We start from the raw sequence: 19,763 nt of genomic DNA, 5'->3' as shown, positions 1-19,763 counted from the left end.
TGGTAAAAGCAGCAAGACACTGCTCTTCTTCTGAGTCAATACTCAGTCACAACAATTAAGTAAAAAAAACAACTTGTTTTTCCAAACCTACATTGACTGGACGTTAACGTGGAGGAGCAGTGGGTGAATGTCTACCAGTTACTGATGGTTAACCCTTACCTCTCTGATAATAACAGATTAGGCACACTCAGATTTTATCCTTAAATGGGTGAATACTTAAAACATTTAAATGCTCATTTCAGTTCCAAAGCCTGAAAGGAAGTCCATCCCCACAACTGCCATTCAAAGAATGTTACTCTTTTGGGCGGGGTGCTGTCAGAGTTGTCCAGCATGTAATTAAATCCGATCGGGAGTCTGTGAGATGTAGTGAATCGGAACTGACCCATAGACTGTCTTGCAGTCTGGTCACCATGGTAACAGAGCCCTGCTCACTGGAGGAATTCAAGAGTGCGTCTTCAGAGCTTCGTCGAAATACACTCGACAAACACTGCCAGAGCAGTACAGTCTTTGTTCATTTTTTTTAGGTCACAATGAAATACCCAATTAAATTCCAACTTACTACCTAAGAATTGTGGTATTTATCACTTAAATAATGCTTAGCAGTTTATTCATAGTGATGCCGCTCTTTTTTCATTCTTGCTACAGCAAAGGTTATTTTATACCAGGTAAGACAAACAAAGGTAAAGGACAACTAATCCTGGGATGTTATTGTCACAACATTAATGTTGGAGATGACAAAATTAAAAAACATAGAAAATCTGAAAATATATGTAAAATCTGCAGGTCTGTCTGCTTTATTGTGAGCTGTGATGGGCTCCTCCTTTCTAGCTTAACTCAATAACGTGAGACATTTCCCCACGTTTCTGTTTTTAAGTTAACTGCTTTGAATCCCCTGAGCTTCACAACTGCTCATATTCTCCAAAATTAAAGAATGTTGCTTTGCTTCTTAAATGTGATAACAGCCCTATAGCTCAGACACCTTTCCACACACATAGGAGAAGAAGACATTCAGTCCATTTTTCTTCCTTCTATCCATTATCACAAAGCTGCTTGTTCCAAGACAGGAATGTGGCCCTGAAGGAGAGTCTACAAGTCAGGATTATACCCTGGCTGAGATGGCAGGCAGTGTACACACATGCATATTTAGACACCAATCCACTGCACATAGACACTGCAGAACATGCAGGCTCCCCAGTCCACAATCAAGAACTGCAAGACATCAGCGCTAACTTTCCATGCCACTGTCCTACTCTCCCATTCTTCACAGAGGGAAAATACACAGGATCGCTGCAACAGAGATGACTCAAAACCTAATCTGAAATGAACTCCCATTATCACATCATCCTCAGAGGGAGTATTTTTCTGTGTGCCACTACCTGCCTTATTAACAACAAATGTGTTCCTTCTCTTAATGTTTCCAGGGTTAAAAAAAAAAACTGAATAAGGAGGACATAACGCAGCTGAAAATGTCTTTTTATGTTAAATTTAATTTTAGAATCACAAAGGTACCTGTCTATCTTACAAATTAACAAGCTGGCTTGATTAAGGTTTGCTCTTTCTGCAGTGCCATTGTATGGAAACCTCTATGTACAATTGCAGTTAAACTTGACATACACTCACAAAATGAATCAATTCCTTTGTTACTCCAAAGCTAACAACACAGCTGCATATTTCTTGGAAAAGTGCTTGGAGTCATTATTGTCTTGTAGTATTAAATACTGCTGCGTCCCAGTTACTTTCCCAGGAGATGCATCTACATACCAAACGTTCAATGCATTAAATACATGTATATAAAGCGGACACCGATTTTGACCCCTTGATATTCAAATAAAAAACGGAAGAGTTTTGTGGACTGTTAAACCTACAGTATATGCAAATGAGAACTGGGAAACAAGCTGTAGTGACTAAATGAGTTATGATCATCTGTGATTTTCTATTTCTAACACCAAAATTATAAAGGAATCCCGTTTCTCTTGACCTTTTGTGGCACTTGATCTTTTTCAATGGGCTGAAAGTGTGGCATCGTCGCTTCTGAAACTAGTAATTTTTCTGCTTTAATCGCCGTGCATGACAAATGTGTGAAAAACCATTCCTGTAGGTCTCCTGCTAGTTTTACTCCCCATTTACTCCCCATGTGCACGTTTGTGTTGGGATATCCCCTTCAGCTTTGCCCATGTCTGTTTGGCACTGTTGTTGAGTACTCCGAATGCCAAACTGTTTTCTGGATAAATGATTGATGCTCGTGCAGCCTGAGCATCACAGGGTGGCGCACTAGGTGATCTCGCTGTGAACCCTTATGTGTCTTTGTGGTTTTAAGATCACATGCCTTCGGAGATATTAACATTATTTACACATGTTCAGGGCAAGCCATCTGGACGCTGAAGGTTCCCTTGCTTACATACGCCTCCCATAACAACTCCACTGCTGGTTGCTAGGGAACATCTCCCTCCCACGCTTTCCCTTAAGCTCTGGCAGGGTTTTAAAGGGATGTCCTGCTCACTCCGTAGTGTTCGCCTGTCTTCTGAAGCACAGGAGTAGGGTCTCAGGTTCGGGGGAAGCTTCATACCGTATATTGTGCTAACATTATGAACACCCGGGGCTGCTTCTAAAGAGACGCCCTCTTTAAGAAGCTCAGAGCGATAAACTCAATGCTAGTGTCATGTTGTCACTTTGCTTTGCCTTGGCTTTACCAGAATCTTTCAAGGATTTTATGCACCTACCATGATTTCACCATACTTTTGCTGCAAGGTATACACCTCTTACTATAGTATATCACCGTAAACCTTCATAGACGTGCTTCTGCATGCCAGGGGTGGATGGAGTGCAGATTCTGTCACAAACCAGGATAAAGATGATCTTGGTAACCAACTGGCAGGATGTATCACAGGCTGACACGCAGTGGGACATCACAGGCCTGGGGAACTAGGATGCTGCTAATCCGAAGGGCAGTTCTTTCCTAGGAATTCTTAACAGGAACCACTGCATTTTTTAAAAGTACCCTCAGTACTAGTGACCCTCTAAATGGAAGATGTGTGCACTACAAAAATATTTTCTTTCTTTAAAAAATGCCTGAAAATCTTAATTTTTAAAAAACATGATTCGAACACTGACCCTCAACTGGGTTAAAGGACTAAAGATAGGAAATCACAACTTGGGTGAACAGTAAGCATCCACAAAAAATACTTTTCTTCTTAAAAATAAACACCTGTACAAGGTACAAAAACAACATGGGTATTTTAATTATTAATGTAATTTTTAATCATATAGTCATTAAATGGCCCTGTAAAAATCTTATCAATATGATGTAAATACATAGCTTGTGTGCATCATTTAAAGTACAAACTGCGTAAAAGCACAGGAAATAAGCAAACGACTTCAGAAGAGATTTACGACTTCCTGTGGGAGATAAAAGCACAACTGTCATTCCAGCAGCACAGGAGCAATGCCTGACGCAGGCTTGCTGCACTGCCAGCAAGGTTTTCAATCACGGTGAGTTTTGAGGCTTGTCCAGCAAGTGCAATAACAAAGCAGACTGGTGCTGGGGTTTTATCAGTGCTGGAATTGTACAGTGCTCCAGTACAATTAATAACACCCTGTACATTTAAAACTTGCATCGTTGAAAACAACCTTCAAGTTCACAAGAAGGTTTGAATGTCAGACAGCAATTTTCTCTGTATTAATCAGGACAACAACTGACTGAATTACCAGACAAAGAAGGCTCCTCTCTTTCATTAGCAAAGGTGTGACATGAAAGTTATGTCACTAATTTTTCAAACTCTTTGAGGTGGAAAACTTATTTGAGTAGATACAGTTCTCAAAAAAAGTCGGATATTGCCAGTTTTGACAAGGACTTTCATTTTGGTTACCCTCTCTGCTTTAACTGTCTTTACTTTCAGTCATCTTCTTTAGAAACTGTCAGGAGTTTGTCATTAGGACTTCCTCAGTGAATTTAAAAATTCTGGAGAGCCTTACCTTAGCGTTGCATTCGGCTGCGTTTTTTTTGTTCCAATATATCTACAGAATGTCATGTATAACCTTTACCTTTAACCTGTGCTTTCCATGCCTGTAGCATCTCAAATGAGTGACAGTTTGTGGCCTTTAACAGGATGTTTTCTTCTAAGGCCTTCCCTTGTATAATGCATGAGCCTTAATTGACTGAAATGAGGCTCTCGCACTGTAATATTACAATTTCACACAAGCCTGCCAGATGAAAAAGAAGACGCTTTAACAGTTTTCTTTAGAATCCTCAATTCCTCATCTACATAGGTTATTTAAAAAACTTCTAAGTGCTCACTGTGAAAGAAACAGCCCACTCTGGCACCAGAAACTCTCTCCACACAAGAGCTTTTTGTGGACTCTGCCGAAGGTTCCGTTCCCAGGCTATTGAATACAGTTATTAAAAGCATTTTAAGCAGTTTACAGACAAAGGCTGGCAGCCCAATATTGAAGATGAAATTATAATTGCTGATAATGAAGACGGAGGACAACATCAAAAAGAAAACTAGGCTTTGATAAGGGTTGCTTAAAAGGTGAAAGAAGCCTAATTTATGGCAACTGTGAATTGGATCCTGTCCTGTGACATTACAGGTTTATTTCCCAATACCCCCAAGTTCCAGGAATGAGGTGGTAGATGATTTCTATGAATCCCAGTTGTACACCATCCTTATACAAGCTCCCTGCAGGCAAGAAGACACATCACAATAATTCACTTTTGAGTGAAAACGTTGGGAAGGCAGAGAAAACAAGATTCCTTATTTTCCAAAGACTGCAGTGGCTTTCAAGAGAAATGTGTTGCAAGGAGGAAGCTAAGTTAAGTGCACTCTGTTCTTCCCTAACAAACAGAAAGAGGCTATGAAGGCTTTCAGTGAAGCCCTGTTCACTGAGACCCGTGAAATGGTGACATTACAGAGTGTCCAACATGTTAAAAAAAAAAAGCTTCTGTCAAAACTGGTTTCTCTAAACTTGGGCAGCCTCAGCACCAAACCCTGTTGAGGTCAGCACCACGTTCAAACCACTCAAGCCAACCAGTTTCACAAGAAGCTTGGGCTTTACGATAACATGCTAATGATATCATGTTAACCTTCCCAGGAGAAGAAATACAGAAAAGCCACATAAACCACATGCGAACCACAGATCCTTTTAATAAAACGGAGCTTTGCACATCCTTAGCTAATTTCTTCTTGTGGTTTTCACAAGCCTTTTTTTCCCCCCGAAACTCTCAATCACAAAAAGCAAATCACTGCCTAAGCAGGGATACTAATAGAGAGTCCCACAGACCGAAAACGCGACAGGCTGCAAAGCAAGTAATAAATTGAATAACATGAGAAAAAAGAATCCCCATTTTCCGTGAGGATTCTTCACCTTCTCATTGTAACCCAAATACACTGGTTGGAGTGCCCTGCCATATTAATGATATGAAATGTTTCTGATCTAAAGAATAATATGCAACAAACATCCCCTGTATTGGGTCCATTTGCACTTGTCAAGCTTAAATAACACAAACCTTCCAATTGTTCTTAGTCTTTGATTTACCTATGAATTGCTGCATCCAAACCATTAGCTTTCTTCTGAAAGACCCGTTATTAATTAAGATGCGAAACAGCTTCCGGGCACTAATGACTGCATATTAAAAATAAGGGTTGAGGAGATGGCAGGGTGGTGTTTTTCAAAGAGGATCAACACTTATGCAAGAGGAATAGACAGGAGGTCCTTCATATCAGAGCGAATAATTTTCTTTTACAAGTCCAGGTCTCTGTTTCTTCGAGGTTTAATAGAGGGCAGACTCGGAATAAAAGACCAGACACATAATCAGGCTCTTCCTCATTCACAGCAAATGCTTTCAGATAAATTATTACAAATTTTTTTTTGAAGAGGAAATGTTGTTAGGGTATTTGATGTATCTTCCTAGGATATGTCTTTCAATTACCAGGGTGGTCTAAACTCCTGTGCTTTGTGAGCAATTGGGCGCTGTTTTAAAATGCAAAATAAAAAATTAAAGATTTTCACCAAGTGAGACAAAGCAACGAGTTACAAAGCAACTCCCACAGAAGAAAATCAGAAAATGGCTTTTTAGCTCAATTAGGCCCTAGTGTCAAAGAAGACAGGCAATTTTATAATTAAAATATTCTGTACAGTATGTGACAGGTGTCTTTTTATGGAACAGATGCTGAGTCATTTAGGATATAACAGACACGCTTTCAATAACAGCTGAGCTACAGAAATGGTGAAGGAAAGAAAGAACTAGAAAAATCTTTCAATCTGACTGTTATACAATCCTAAATGCAATCTCCAATCTCTCATTACGCAGATGTATTAAATTGCCTTATTTCACAGTGAGAAGTGTTTTACAATGAAAAGCTTTCATACTGTCTGTCATTTGTATTTTTAAATATATGAATTCTAAAAACAAAAGATATACTGTGACTTAACAACTCACAATAGAGGGTTGATGATGCACGAAAATAAAACAGAAAAATGTGTCTGACATAACTATATTAAAATAATTTTCTGGGCAGACCTCAGACACGCCAATAAAAACTGAAAGACTGTCAGATCTGTGTTTTTTATGGAAAGCATTCAAAGAAGGACAAAATTAAAGTTATAAGTGTGGAGTCACAGCATGTTTTTTGTGAAGTGGAGGAGATGTGTAACAATTTAGATATAATTGTAAGATTCTGTAAAGACTCCGAAGCTTTTGATACATTAAGGAAACATAAAAACATGAGAAAGACTACAAACAAAAGGAGGCCAATCATTTAGCATATCAAACACATTTGGTTGCTAGTATCTCATAATTCCACACAATCCTTTGTGTAAAAACCTGCTGTTCTCAGTTTTAAATGCAATTTGTTCCACTTTGTTTCCTTTTGTGTCCCCTGACTTTTCATGAGCAGCTTCTTCAAGCACTAAGTGTTTTCCACCTTATATTTATAGTTTAGATTTTTGCATCTAACTACATCTATCACTTTGTACTTGTCTACATTAAACGTCTTCTGCAAGGTGTGTTTGCCTGGTCTTGAAATTTGTATCTTTGACTTTCCTTTGCAGCTTCTACAGTGTTTGCTAATATTCCTACTATTTTTGGTATCGTCTATGAGCTTGGCAAGTTTACTAAATGCACCAGAATATAGATCACCGATTTACGCCACTAATTATATCATCCCAGTTTGTGCACTCACCACCACCTGTACTCTCCATGTGCTGCCCATTAATCAGTTCTTAATTCAAAGACACACATTACCTTGAATGCCTACTGTCTGTCATTTAAAAACTAATCTTTTACGAGTAACTTGATTAAAAGCCTATTGAAAGTCTAAATATGCCATATCACACGCTCTCTTATCTATTATATGTTCAGGGTTATCCATTACTGTTGTCGCTTGCTAAAAAAACTAGTTTAGAGAGACCTGCATTCTCTAAACTCATTGTGACTCTCCATTAGAATCCTTCTGATATACAAATGATCCTTTAGTTTAGTTACACTTATCATTTTCATAGACTTATGTGTAATAGAATTAAGACTTATTGAGCTGTAATTACTTAGGTTTTGTTATCTTTATGGATGGATGCTACATGAGAAATTTCCAGTGGGTATTACTCTGGTCCTAGAACAGGGGTATCCAATCCTGGTTCCGAAGAGCCAGTGTGTCTGCAGGTTTCCGTGCCAATTCATCTCTTAACAATATTATAAGATCACTATTGGCTTAATTGGGATCAATTCATTAACAGCATCATCCATCTTTTCACATGCTGGAAGAGTTCAGGAAAAACTGCAGACCTCTGGGACCAGGACTGGACACCCCTGCTCTAGAGAATACTGGAAGTGTTTTGTTAATGGCTGCTAATAACATCTCTTGTTTCCTTCACTACATCAAGTAGAATAGCAATTAAGAGATTTATCTTAAATGGATGTAACTCTTCTGTGCCCTCGATGCTGGCACAGTTTAATACCGAATTCGGCTGATTTTAGGTAGTGTTCCCTGGCACTTCTAAGATAGGCTCCAGGTTGTTGTGATTCTCAAAAGGAATAAGGGGCTTTTTGAAGGCTGTGTGGATAATTTTCTTTAGTTATTATATCAACTGTTACTAAACAAACACCTCCTAATTGGGCATTTCAAGGCATTATCGGATCACTCACCAATGCATCAGCAAAGCTTTCCTGCCTCTGAACCTCTCTAAGCCAGGTCTCACGATTAACGTCAAAATCCTTCCTTCGATGCTTTCACTGCAGCAGAATACTTCCTAGTTTTTCTCTCGCAGTCCTGACGTTTCACGTTCAGTAGCAGTGTAAACCAGCCTTTGCTGAATGTATCATTTGTCTGCACCTTTTACGTGAACACTCAGACAGCCTGAGCTGGTCTAGGCCAGCATGTCACAGTAATCATTCCCCACTGGGATGACCTCCTGTGTGAGAAAATGACAGGCAGAGAAAAGTTATTCAGTGACACTTCTAATGCTAAAGAGTGGAAGCACTGCGGCTGATTTCTACTCAATGTTGCAATTTGATATAGAAACTAGACCATAGGTGTTCCTTCCTTGAGATTAGAGTCCACTTTGATCCCATCAATTACAGATACAAGAAGTTGGAATAAGGTTTGCTTATCTAGGATGCTACCATTCCCTGGGGGGACAGTATTCAGCATCACAGACAAAACACCAGGTTCTACAGTGACCTTTATATACTGTAGAACAGGAGTGTTCAGTCCTGTCCCTGGAGACTGGTGTGTCTGCAGGAGCATCTTAAGGGCTGGGCAAAGCTGTTAAATTCATCCAGTTAAACCAGAAACCAGCTGATTTAGCTCATTAAAATCTGAGTGCAGTGAAAACCTGCAAATACACCGGCCCTCTAGGACCAGGATTAGGCAGCCAGGTCCTGGAGAAGGAATGCTAATAGTATGTCTGGCTGGAAAGTCATATGCAAAGTCAACTGCAATTTAATTTAAACTCTGAACCTTCCTATTTTGACAGCTGAAGCATTTCCAAAGCATGCCTCCTGAAACCTGTTTGAGGGTGGGGGTTCCCCTTGAATTAAGACAAAATCTGGAATCAGAGGGGGATATCTGGGTAAAAAAAGAAGAAATGAAGTCCAGGACTAGGATCTGAATCATTTCACACTATTTGGCACAACCATGCCACACTGCAAGCATTTATATCAGTGGGCTTGCTTCACAATTAACCACTAACCTCTAAGATACAGTACATACCGTGCATATTTTCATCCAGATTCACAAAGAACCTCTTATTATACTTCAACATGTGCTTGTATAGCTGTTGAAGTACTGCCCCTGGGATTCTTACTTTCTTTGTTCGCATCCCGGTAGGTTTGTAAACCTGTAAGGAACCTGTAAAGAATACCCTCTCTTTTTAAAAAGTCAGCTTCCATTGAGCTGCCAGGAGAGCGTCCTTGGGCCTTGCAGTGTGAATAGCTGTCAGAGAAATACTTGCAATGGAAGTAATAGTTGCCATTTCTCCAGTATTTGTGAGGACTGAGAGATAACAGCCACCAGGACACGTTTCTGCGGCACTGAACCAAGAGTGTGTACTGTAGCTTGTGATTCATGTCAGAGCGCCTGACCTGCGCAGCCCTGACAAGCATCAGGCCCGCCATGCTGAAAGACCAGCCCCATGTTGTGGGAGGATGATGAAGACTCCTGGGAATCCTGGGAAATATCACTGTAACTTTCTCATCTTATGTCATGAGTCCTGTTACTCAGGCATAATCACTTCATTCTTGGCATGCCTATCAGACTTTTAACATGCTTTAACACACCACCCGAAAATGAAAAGAAACTAACAGGCATACAGTACCATGCAAATAGCAGCAGCCACACAAGACAAGGCAGGCGTTCTTTGTGCTCTGTAAAAAAACAGCAATCACTCTCACACTGCTCTGCGGTCATTCCCATTTCCAGGAAAGGGACATCCAGAAAGGGATGACACCTTGAGCCATTCTGTAGTGCCATGGTGCCATACCAGGATCTTCAGTAAAAGAAAAGAGCAATAAAACAAACTCCACTCCAGTTAATGCTATTGTGAATCAATCAATATGCAAAGGTGGCTGCTGCCAAGTCCACAGGTGGGATCTTCAAGGGGGGAGGGGGGGGTTCTTGTTCTCACTTCATGGAAGAGCGCACAGGAAACCAGACACTTGAAGGTAAAATAAATGGAGAATTTGTCTTAACATCACCACCACTACAAAAGGCATGCATTCAATCAGACTGCTCATATTGGTTGATAATCTCATCATCAAACCCCATCAAGTCTGGCTCCACTGCCATGGGCTGTCATATGTTTTAGTTTCCATCAGCAGCCTTGTGGGATTTGTCAAATAATCCCTTCTTATTGCCTATATGAGATTTTTTTGTCATCCAGACTGGAGTTTTAGCCACAGCTGCGATGCTGCTATTTCTTGAAGGTCGGATATTTCCTCCAGTGAATAAATGCAATGCCTGGCATTTTGGACGCTTAATATTTCCTCAATAAGACCAGCAATGAATTTGATGTTCCCATTCTGCATCAGCTCTAGAGCATGGGGAGGGCAGAAGGTATCATCTGAAACTCATTACACATCTGTCACATTTATTGCTCACAGTTTTGTCAGCATTTCCTGACGAAGTCGCTGATAAAACCTTTGTGAAATATCAGGCATTAATTATTAAGACACGATACAGTATATTAACAAGCATGATATGCTCAAAAGTATTCTTCTGAGCTCTGCGCCCAGACAGGATTAGGGAAGCATTAGAAAAATAAATACATTAATTAAAGTGTTATGCAGTGCTGCAATGCTAGGAAATGCTGTCTTTTTGAAAGTCTGAGAAATGCTGCAACTGGCCATCTGGAAGAAGAGGCAGGCAGGCCCAGACTCCCTCTGAGGTATCATTTGGCCCTCCTGTAGGGTGTGACTGAGCACACCCACCCCCCAGGACAGAAGAGAAACACTTAAGTTTCATGTGTTGGATAGTGGACAGCTGTGTCCTGGGACATAAGCATACTCTTTTCGTCAAGGTACCACACCTCTGGAGACTGAAAAACCTTCCGTGACCTCCCCCATCCTGCACTGAAGATTAAAAGGTTCAGGAGAGGAGTAGACCATAATAATAATAATTTGACCACTAAGAGTATCAATACATTACCACCAAAGATAGTGACAGACAGATTTGTATTCCCTCTCCTCCCAGGGGAGTGCTGGACAACTCACATGCTCCCCATCTGCATTACAGACCCCTCCATTACCTCCCAGGCCCCTGACATAATTGATAACATCCTGTAGTCACTGAAAAACATCGAACATGTATAAGCTGCAACACATACGTTACGGACAGCGATGTGCATTTTTAATTAAAAATAATCACAGATTGCAGTTAGCAACCGCAAGAGGAAGTGAAAAGCAGAACAGCCTAATGATGAAGTTAAGTATTTTTCCTTAATATTTTACAGCTATGATTCAGATATTATAATTATGATACGGCTTGTTGTTTTGCAGATTGCTTGAAATGCCAAATCTCCGTTAGTGAGCCGTTTAGGGGTACAGCACAGTGATTTGAGCATGAAGACAGAATTTTGATTTTGTTAAGATAAGGTAGCATCTTTAAATATACAAAATGTGTTACTGTACTGTACATGTGAAGCGTCACACCTCTGCCCTCCGCTAGATACTTTTTTTCTGTTTAACTCACCACCATGTAAATTCTTTAAGATACACATACTCTATATCATGCACAGACAGACATTAAAATTCAAACAACATAATCATACATAAATGTGTTACGCGTTTACTGCCTCTCAGCATGTATCTACATATTTGCATGTACTGTAGTTTCCATTTCCGTATTGTACTTTGCATTTAGTACTGTGCTGCATTTTGTTGCATTGCTGACATGCCAGCTGTATATGCAATTGCCCAGTGAAAGCTTGAAATGCTTTGCAATAAAAAGTCATTTAGTTAGCTTTGTGCCCAGACCTCAGCGTTACCAGTGCAGCTCAATTTCAGACCCTGTGACTCTAATCCCTGCTTTGACAGGATGGAATCGGGCTACAGTGCATGAGAGGCTCTGCTCAAACCATTTTCTGCTACACGCAGAAGCGCAACACATTACTTTGGGGGGAATTCAAAATCTTTTGCCCAGCGATGCCAACTGATGCTTGTACTGAAGCTTTCAATCAAAACATCATCGGAACCGCCAGTCGTGAAGAGAATCCACATGGCAGCTGCCTGTTGGCCAAGGCCTTCCTGGGGCTCCACCCACGCAAAACAGATAATAAAATCCACAAACGCACTGAGAATTTCCAGTTGCGGTGCTGTGCACTTTCAGTTTGATCAGATTAAGTATCTGTTAGTTACTCAGAACATTATATTAGCACAAAAATAATGTATGAGGGAAAAAACATCTGCCATATATTTCCTTGCTCAACTAAAACGTTTGCTCAGGTGGAAGTACATGGGGTTCTCAGAGTTTTATGATTTTTACTGTGCATGCACCATGGATTTGCTTTAGTAACTTTGCTTAACCTTAACATTGTACTCTGCTTTTACCCTAGTGCTATAGTCACCATTTATTAGGAACTACCTACAGTATATTTCCCTGCTTTCGAAACTGCTTGAAAAGAGGGTACTCCACAACCAGGCAGAGGAGACCAAATAACATTTTAACCGGCCAAAGCCCAATCGATCGAACCCCTGCCATGCGCCTGAAGAGAAAAGGAGATTTGAGAGATTGGTAAACAGGGTGGTCCTCTCACTGAGAGATTCAGAGTGACTCCTCTAAAAAAAGAGATTTTCTCTTGTTTTTAGGAAAGGGATCTTGAGTCCTGGTCTGTAAAATTCACTATTCAGAATTCTAGGAGTTTAACATTATGAGCAGCTGCACGTCTTCAGAGAAGATATCAACTAGCGTAACTGGAGTATAAGCCCATGTGAACTGTAACTGAATCCAGAGCATCTAATAGCTGGTGGTGCTCAAAGAACAGTGCTACCTGGGGAGCGAAGGCTACCCAGAGTGCTCCAGCAAACCTGACATGCCAGCTGTATATGCAATTCCCCATTGAAAGTTTGAAATGCTTTGTAATAAAAAGCCATTTGGTTAGTTCTTTGCCCCAACCTCAGTGGAAAACCAGTGGAACCAGTGCAGCTCAATTTCAAACCCCTTTACTCTAATCACTGCTTTGACTGCAGGTCTTCTTGCTGGTGGAGCAGGTTGGAATCAGGCTAATCCACACAAAAAGAAAACAAGAAAATTGAAACCCCTTGTAAGTCACTCTGGAATGTATATTGCCTGACTTGCTCAACTGGAGCCCATTGGGGCTTTTAATTAGCTTAGATGATCAATTTAATCACTTCTTCAAGGCACTCTAAGCCTTGGATTAAGGCTGTCAGCCCGATCGGCCAATCTAAAAACCAGTGAATATGTTCCCTCTTCCAGTTTTGCCAGTGAAGATATCGGGATCTCTGAAAAGCACCCATAGGTTTTGCTTGTTTATATCTGAACGGTGCAGTGCAGAAAAACTGCCTGGCACTGTCACTCCCTGATAGCAGCAAATTGCTGCAATTCTAGCAACTCTTTTGTAGCCAAACATCTTCAGACAAATGTTCTCTGGGTTCAAATGGACTGTCTGCATGGCTCAATCTAAAGTACCATCACTGTCATTGTGTGGCACTAAATGCTCTCATCAGCTGTTTTATAACAAATGACTATAAATGCTATTCCCATTGTGAAAGCCTTTATATTCCCTTAACTGTTCTGATTACAGTTCTCTTCAGAAAATAAAAGCCTGCATATCAATAATCCCAAAATATACCTCTCTTAATGTTCCTCACCGTTTTGATTATTTCAACACCAAGCCCCTTCTCAGCGCCATCTGTTTGTCAATAGGGCTCTAATAGTAGGCTGAGGGCTTCCTCGAATAAAGGAAAGAAGCCCAATTATTCTGTGTTCTGATGGCAACAGCTGCTTATATCCAGCAAATTGGCTAAGTGCCACATGGTGGACAGAGGCGCAGCTCAACAAGAGCTGTAATATTATTCTGGGACGACAAAGAGGTCTCTGTCCTAGAAACACAACCACAAAAGGAGAAGCATGGCAGTGCAAAATTAAAATCAGTCTGTGACCTCACTCTTCTCATCAGATAAAATGGAAATGTTGGCAGATGTTGGCACAACACATAGGAAGTGAATCGAATACATGCTCAAGTTCCCCTGTACTGTAGGTGTGGTGAGCTCCACACCCACTCAAGAAGCCAAGGCAAGACACACGGGGCTTAAGGAAATGAGATTATCAAGGCATCCGCCCACCAAAGGGAACACCACCAGCTATTTCAATGTCTTGTGTAGCAGAACAGAGAAATGAGATGACATTCACCTGAAACATAGCTGATTGGGTTAACACATCCTTCACAAAGACCACAAACCCAGGAGGAAAGTTCATTGTATTGGGGGTCTATAATCCAATACAATTGGATGACCAAGATTTTTATTATTACTCCTATTTATCTCTGTGATCTGAGGTGGAAGCCTCTGAGTTTTAATCTTCAAGTCACCTCAGGCTGAGCTCAAGAAATACGCGAAGGAAGGGTGTGCTATATTCGTCAATCAAGCTGTATTTAGGCATTCAAAGCTAGCCCGATTATGCCAGCAACATGCAATTATTGTGAGACTTAATTATTAATCAAGCCTTATCAATCAAAGCAGAACATGTTATATAGTACTTAATGCAAAGTATGCTTGAGTTATAAAGATAGAGACAAATGCTAAAGACAAACTAAATTCTAAAGCATCGCATATGATTACATACAGTAGGCTGCTCTTAGAGTTAATGTACAGTATCTAGCTGATCTCACCTGAGCTGGAGCTGGAATTCTGAACCACAGAGTGGATTCCTGGTATGTCAAGCAAGCACTCAGGTACTGTACAGTCACAGGCAAAGAGAACACAAGTGAATTGCAATGCACTTCTGTATCCCTGGTGTTCCTGAGCACTGAAGAGCCTCTCCCAGTTCATGCTAGGCTCTTATATTTGTAGCTTCTTTTTTTTAGATGCATCCTTGTTTTGCAATGCCTTTTAACTTCTTCTATGTGACTGCTTGTTAGGTAAACGAATTTTACGCCATATCATGGATGGCTCCAGAGGTTTCACGTCATTGCTCAAGTCCTGAGCCAAATCTTGTGGTCTGTCCCCTGTTGTGTTTTGGAAATTGTGCAATTGACTGTTTCATACAGCTTTTTCTTTTCCCCCACAAACTTCCCCTTCATCTGCCCCACAAATATAGCTTTACCCATCTCAAAAAGTCACAAAGCTTCCTTTTTAAATTTCCTACTGTACTCATCAGTAACAACATTGAAGTTCAGAGACAAACAATCTGAACACACACAGATTTTTCTCAAACAGGTCCCAAAACATAAAGCTTTTATTTTTAAATGAGCATATCCCAAATGATTATTGCTTACATTTTAAATACTTGATAATAAAATTAAAGCCACACCTTTTCTGAGTCAGCCTGTGGTGGTGATTTCCTGATTAAATTGTAAACAATCAAGCTTCTTTGGTTTCACTACAGGGACTCAATTAAGGGCAATGTGTTGTGTTAATTAGTTAATTGGGCATGAGGCATTAATCAGAGTCCAAGTGCTTAACATTATTTTGGCATACAGGCATCGCTGAAAAATTTGAAGAGAATCTGCGAAAAACATGTTATTTGCTAAATAATTTCCCGCAACTTATTAAATGAGCAATACTGGTCAAAAAAGGAGGTTAGAACCGTGAGTAAATGAGTTAAAGGAATCAGCCCTGCTTTGAAAATGACCTTTTTTAAAAAAAAATAAGATTAGTCTCATCCTTTATAATTACACAACTGTAACAGTTAAAATGCATCAAATATCATCCTTATAATCAAAACAAACAGCAACAAATGTAATTAATAACACATTTTAAATATGGGTACAATATGTGAACATTGCCATGATAGAATTTTAAGCCTGTATTTTATTAAGCATCTTAGAATGAACAGACGTCATCATTTTCTTGTTTAAAGTCACCAATGCCAAGTTTGGCACACACATCTCAGGAAATAGTTTATCTTTGTAAATACCCTTAAAATGCATTTTCACATCAACTGACATTGTCTATAATTTACAGCTGGTGTTTACAAAACCTCTTCGTCTCATATTATGGTGACAGACACTTGCTTTGTTCTGGCAAAACGTCAATAACGGCTGTAACAAAAAGTTCAGAAACAATGATGCAGGGAATTCAGATGGTATGTATGTTATCCCTGGTCATGATTATAAGTGATGAATTCAATTTCCCCCAAAAAACTTTCTTTATTTCGTATTTAAGCCAGAGGTAGAATGTAATATGCTTTTGATACTGCTAATATAAATGTCCAAAATTAATGTGTAAAAGATGCCATGATAATATCGCTGAAGAAACTGTTTAAACTTGTTGACTTTAGCACACACTTTGCATGATATGGTTCTGGAAAATTTAAATATCTGTATGCGTACTGCATAGGTGCTAAGCACTCCACATTCTGCTCTGTAGTACAGCTCATTCTTCAGGGGACTCCTGCCCCAGACCTGCTATCATCCCTGAAGGTTTTACTCTGCACAAACCTTATTTCACACAAAGCCACCAGCCATCTTGCAGAACTCTTTTGTTGACACAGATATGGGTTGTTCAAATAAAGCATGCAATGTCACCTTTGCAAACATTATAACCTTGGGCTACAGAAATACATTTTTAAACCACAAGTATGTAGATTAGTCCATCATGATTGCGTGACCAGGTCCTTCAATCAGAGGATGACATGTACAGTACAAACTTCTTCGTTAAATACTGCAGTAGCTACTGTGTTAAACATCAAAGATCAGTGTGAATTTCTGAAGAGAAACATTGAATCAGTGGCATCCCACAGGAAAAGGATGAAAGGCTGTTTTGAAAACGAAGGATGAAATTAAATTTGCAAATTTACTCCCCCAATTAGGAATAGTCCACAAGAAGAACTGTACTAAAACATCACATTATTATTAGGAAATATTCCTATTGTGATGCAGATATATTTCAGTGTCTGGTTTATCGAAATAAATTCCCTTGTCTAACCCTTTTTTGCCATGGCATGCTTACACAAAACCTTCAAAACGTCATCCTTGATTTTTATACACGTCAAAAAAGAACAAATTCTCTAGTTTTAAGAGTTGACCAGGAAACCCATTTCTACAGCAGGGTATGTTACTTGCTCAAGGGAAGCACCAGTACTAACAACATCATCCAACAACTAGTCTCCTCGGAGGCATTCTGTTTAAGACTCTTGTGCAGGACAATGAGTGACTTATTCTTACAGTTTCCACTAAAAAAGGCTAAAAAAACAACCGAAAAGGAAAACAATGTTTAAAATCCATTATTTAAAAAAACGTAATAAAAGAGTATGACCTCAAACGGAAATTGAATGCTGCCCTTGTTGGACCTGAAGCACACGCACCTTTGACACCGTCTTCTTCATTTCACGCAGCAGAGCATAAACACACACACAAAATTAAAACAAACCGCTCCTGTCAAAACTGGACTGCGTGAGTTGAAATCTGCCCTGACGTCTCACAGAAGCACAAATCCCCTCTCAGATCAGATGCATAAATGGAAGAACGCCAGACTAACAGACAGGTCTCCAGTCCAACGGCTACAGCGAGATGAAAGCATCGCCTGGATGCAAGGAGTCACAGTGTAGTTCAGTGGAGGTTTGAAAGAGGTTTATTTTGTAACAAAGAGGCTTCTTGGAGATCACCAGACTGACAGAGTGATTCTCTCCCTATCAGATCTGTTCACCATTGTTCACAAGCACCTTTTATACTTCAAAACATCTCCTCTACTTGCCCTACATTGGAGAAGTACATGTTTTAGGATCAATATATTTAGAGCTAACCCCCGATCCTTCCTACAAACCTCCATATATGTGAGACATCAGTATGCTGGACTGGTGGGTGGATCTGTCAGATTCTTTGTGGCACCAACAGGTTTCTGTCCACACGAGAAGATCGTGCACCCAGAGCGAGTCTTACACACAGAGAAACCCTATAGAGAAAATCCTAGACATACAGAAAATCCTACAGCCTGTTCGCAAACGGAGAGAAGAACTCAACAGGTGCTGCAGCCTGCACAGCAGCTTGTTCGTTTTCCTGCTGTCCTGAGAAGTGTGATCTTGGAATCTGGCTGCGTGTCATGTTCCCCCCTTTCAGTGTCACAGTGAACTGTCCGAGTGCAGTGGAGGCAGATGAGGGGACTCACCCATGGGAGGCGCTGGCAGCGCTGTGTGCGTCTGTGCTGGAGGATGTGGTGGCAGCTGGAGTCTCTCTTCTCCCGCGGAGCGACTGCCGGCTCTGCACCTGCCTCAGCACGCTGCTCTTTATCTCCAACAGCGTCGACATGCTCATTCGCTACCTGCGGGAGGAAGGCAGCGCCGTGTCACTGGGCGCCCAGCCAATGGTACCTGACTTTCAGAGGCACTGGCTCGGGGGGGGCTTGGCCGCGACAGGTGAGAGCTGACAATCAGAGCTAGTATCGTCTTCTATCAGCTTATTCAAGAAGATAAAGTACCGATGTTGCCTCTACTTAGGAGAGACTAAAAAGAAACCCAGACTGTTCCTTGCAAATGTGCAACACCTGCTCTCTGATCACACACACACACAGACATTCAAAAGATTATTATTTAAATAAAAACTGAAACTGAAAGCTTTTTCGAAACAGAATTGACTAATATGCCCCTGTTGCTTCCACTCAGTGTGGCACTGAAGATTGATCTTCAGACAGCTGTCAGTGGCGTTACTTGTATGGCACACCTGCTGTTTTCTTTGATGCAGAATGACTCTGATTGCAAGTTGCTACTGCTTACCTGCGCCCTCCCAGTCCCACTCAACACCCACCCTTCTTCTGCAAAGAAAAGCTAGTCAGGAAAACCTATTTAAAGAAAAAAATAGCACAGTTCAGAAAAACTACAGCTTTCCACAACCCCGCAGGTGGCTAGGACTGTTTAAGTATCAAACATACAATTTTTATTGCTGTAGTTAACTTTGCAACTTTTTTACAATAAACGATTGAAGTCATTTCAGTGACTTCAGTTTTTTTAATACTCTTTCTCTCATGCATGGTGCTTTCTGTATAGGGCAGTGATAGGCCTGTTAAGTGTGTCCTTCCAAAAAAAAAACACTTGAAAAAAATGTTTTTTCTTTTTAAAAAAAATATTTTTCTGAGGGTTTTTTTTTATCAGTTTGCCCTGAAAAGAGTAAGGGTTAGCTTTCCACTTCAGTTAGGCCTCCAAAATGTTTTTTCACTTTATTCACATTCCTAAATAAAGAGGGATTAATAATTCCTAACGTAAAGAGGGAATTTCTAATTTAGTTACATCTTCACTTTTTCAATATTACTGGTACATTAGCAATTTCTCCAAGTGAGGTCAAAAGGATTGATTCAAGCTTACACTTCAACTAATGTTGAAAAACACTAAATTAACCCTGTGAAAACACAAATGCAACTCTAAGTGAAGTAAAAGCTTCACAGTAATTTTAACTATTTTCTGGAAAAATGTATGTAGAAGTAAGGTCTGGGTTAAGCTTTGGTTTTCCATTACATTAGACTATTAAACTATTACATTATAATTATCATGGCGCCCCCTACTGGCCCCACTAACTCCTCTTAGTCTCACATCCTGGTACTGGCCATGTTCACACCTGGTTAGCTTCACGGTGTTGCCAGTGGCCTTGGTGGTAGGTTCATCTTTTTG

General features: G+C 40.3%; 1 protein-coding gene across 2 annotated transcripts in view; it reads right to left on the bottom strand.

The window, feature by feature from the left end:
• baiap3 (BAI1 associated protein 3) overlaps window positions 1-19,763 on the bottom strand; it is a 79,423-nt gene that overhangs the window by 41,365 nt on the left and 18,295 nt on the right. For both annotated transcript variants that reach the window (XM_088936496.1, XM_088936495.1), the window contains exon 2: window positions 18,272-18,424. In XM_088936496.1, the coding sequence (XP_088792622.1) occupies window positions 18,272-18,417 (146 nt within the window). In that variant the 5' untranslated portion in view covers window positions 18,418-18,424. The remainder of the gene's footprint in view (window positions 1-18,271; window positions 18,425-19,763) is intronic.

This window comes from Atractosteus spatula, chromosome 18, assembly GCF_055471065.1.
Source record: "Atractosteus spatula isolate fAtrSpa1 chromosome 18, fAtrSpa1.hap1, whole genome shotgun sequence".
In the NCBI taxonomy this organism is placed as follows: Eukaryota; Metazoa; Chordata; class Actinopteri; order Semionotiformes; family Lepisosteidae; genus Atractosteus; species Atractosteus spatula.
Note: the sequence above shows the minus strand (reverse complement) of the source record. Positions and strands in the feature narration are given on the sequence as shown.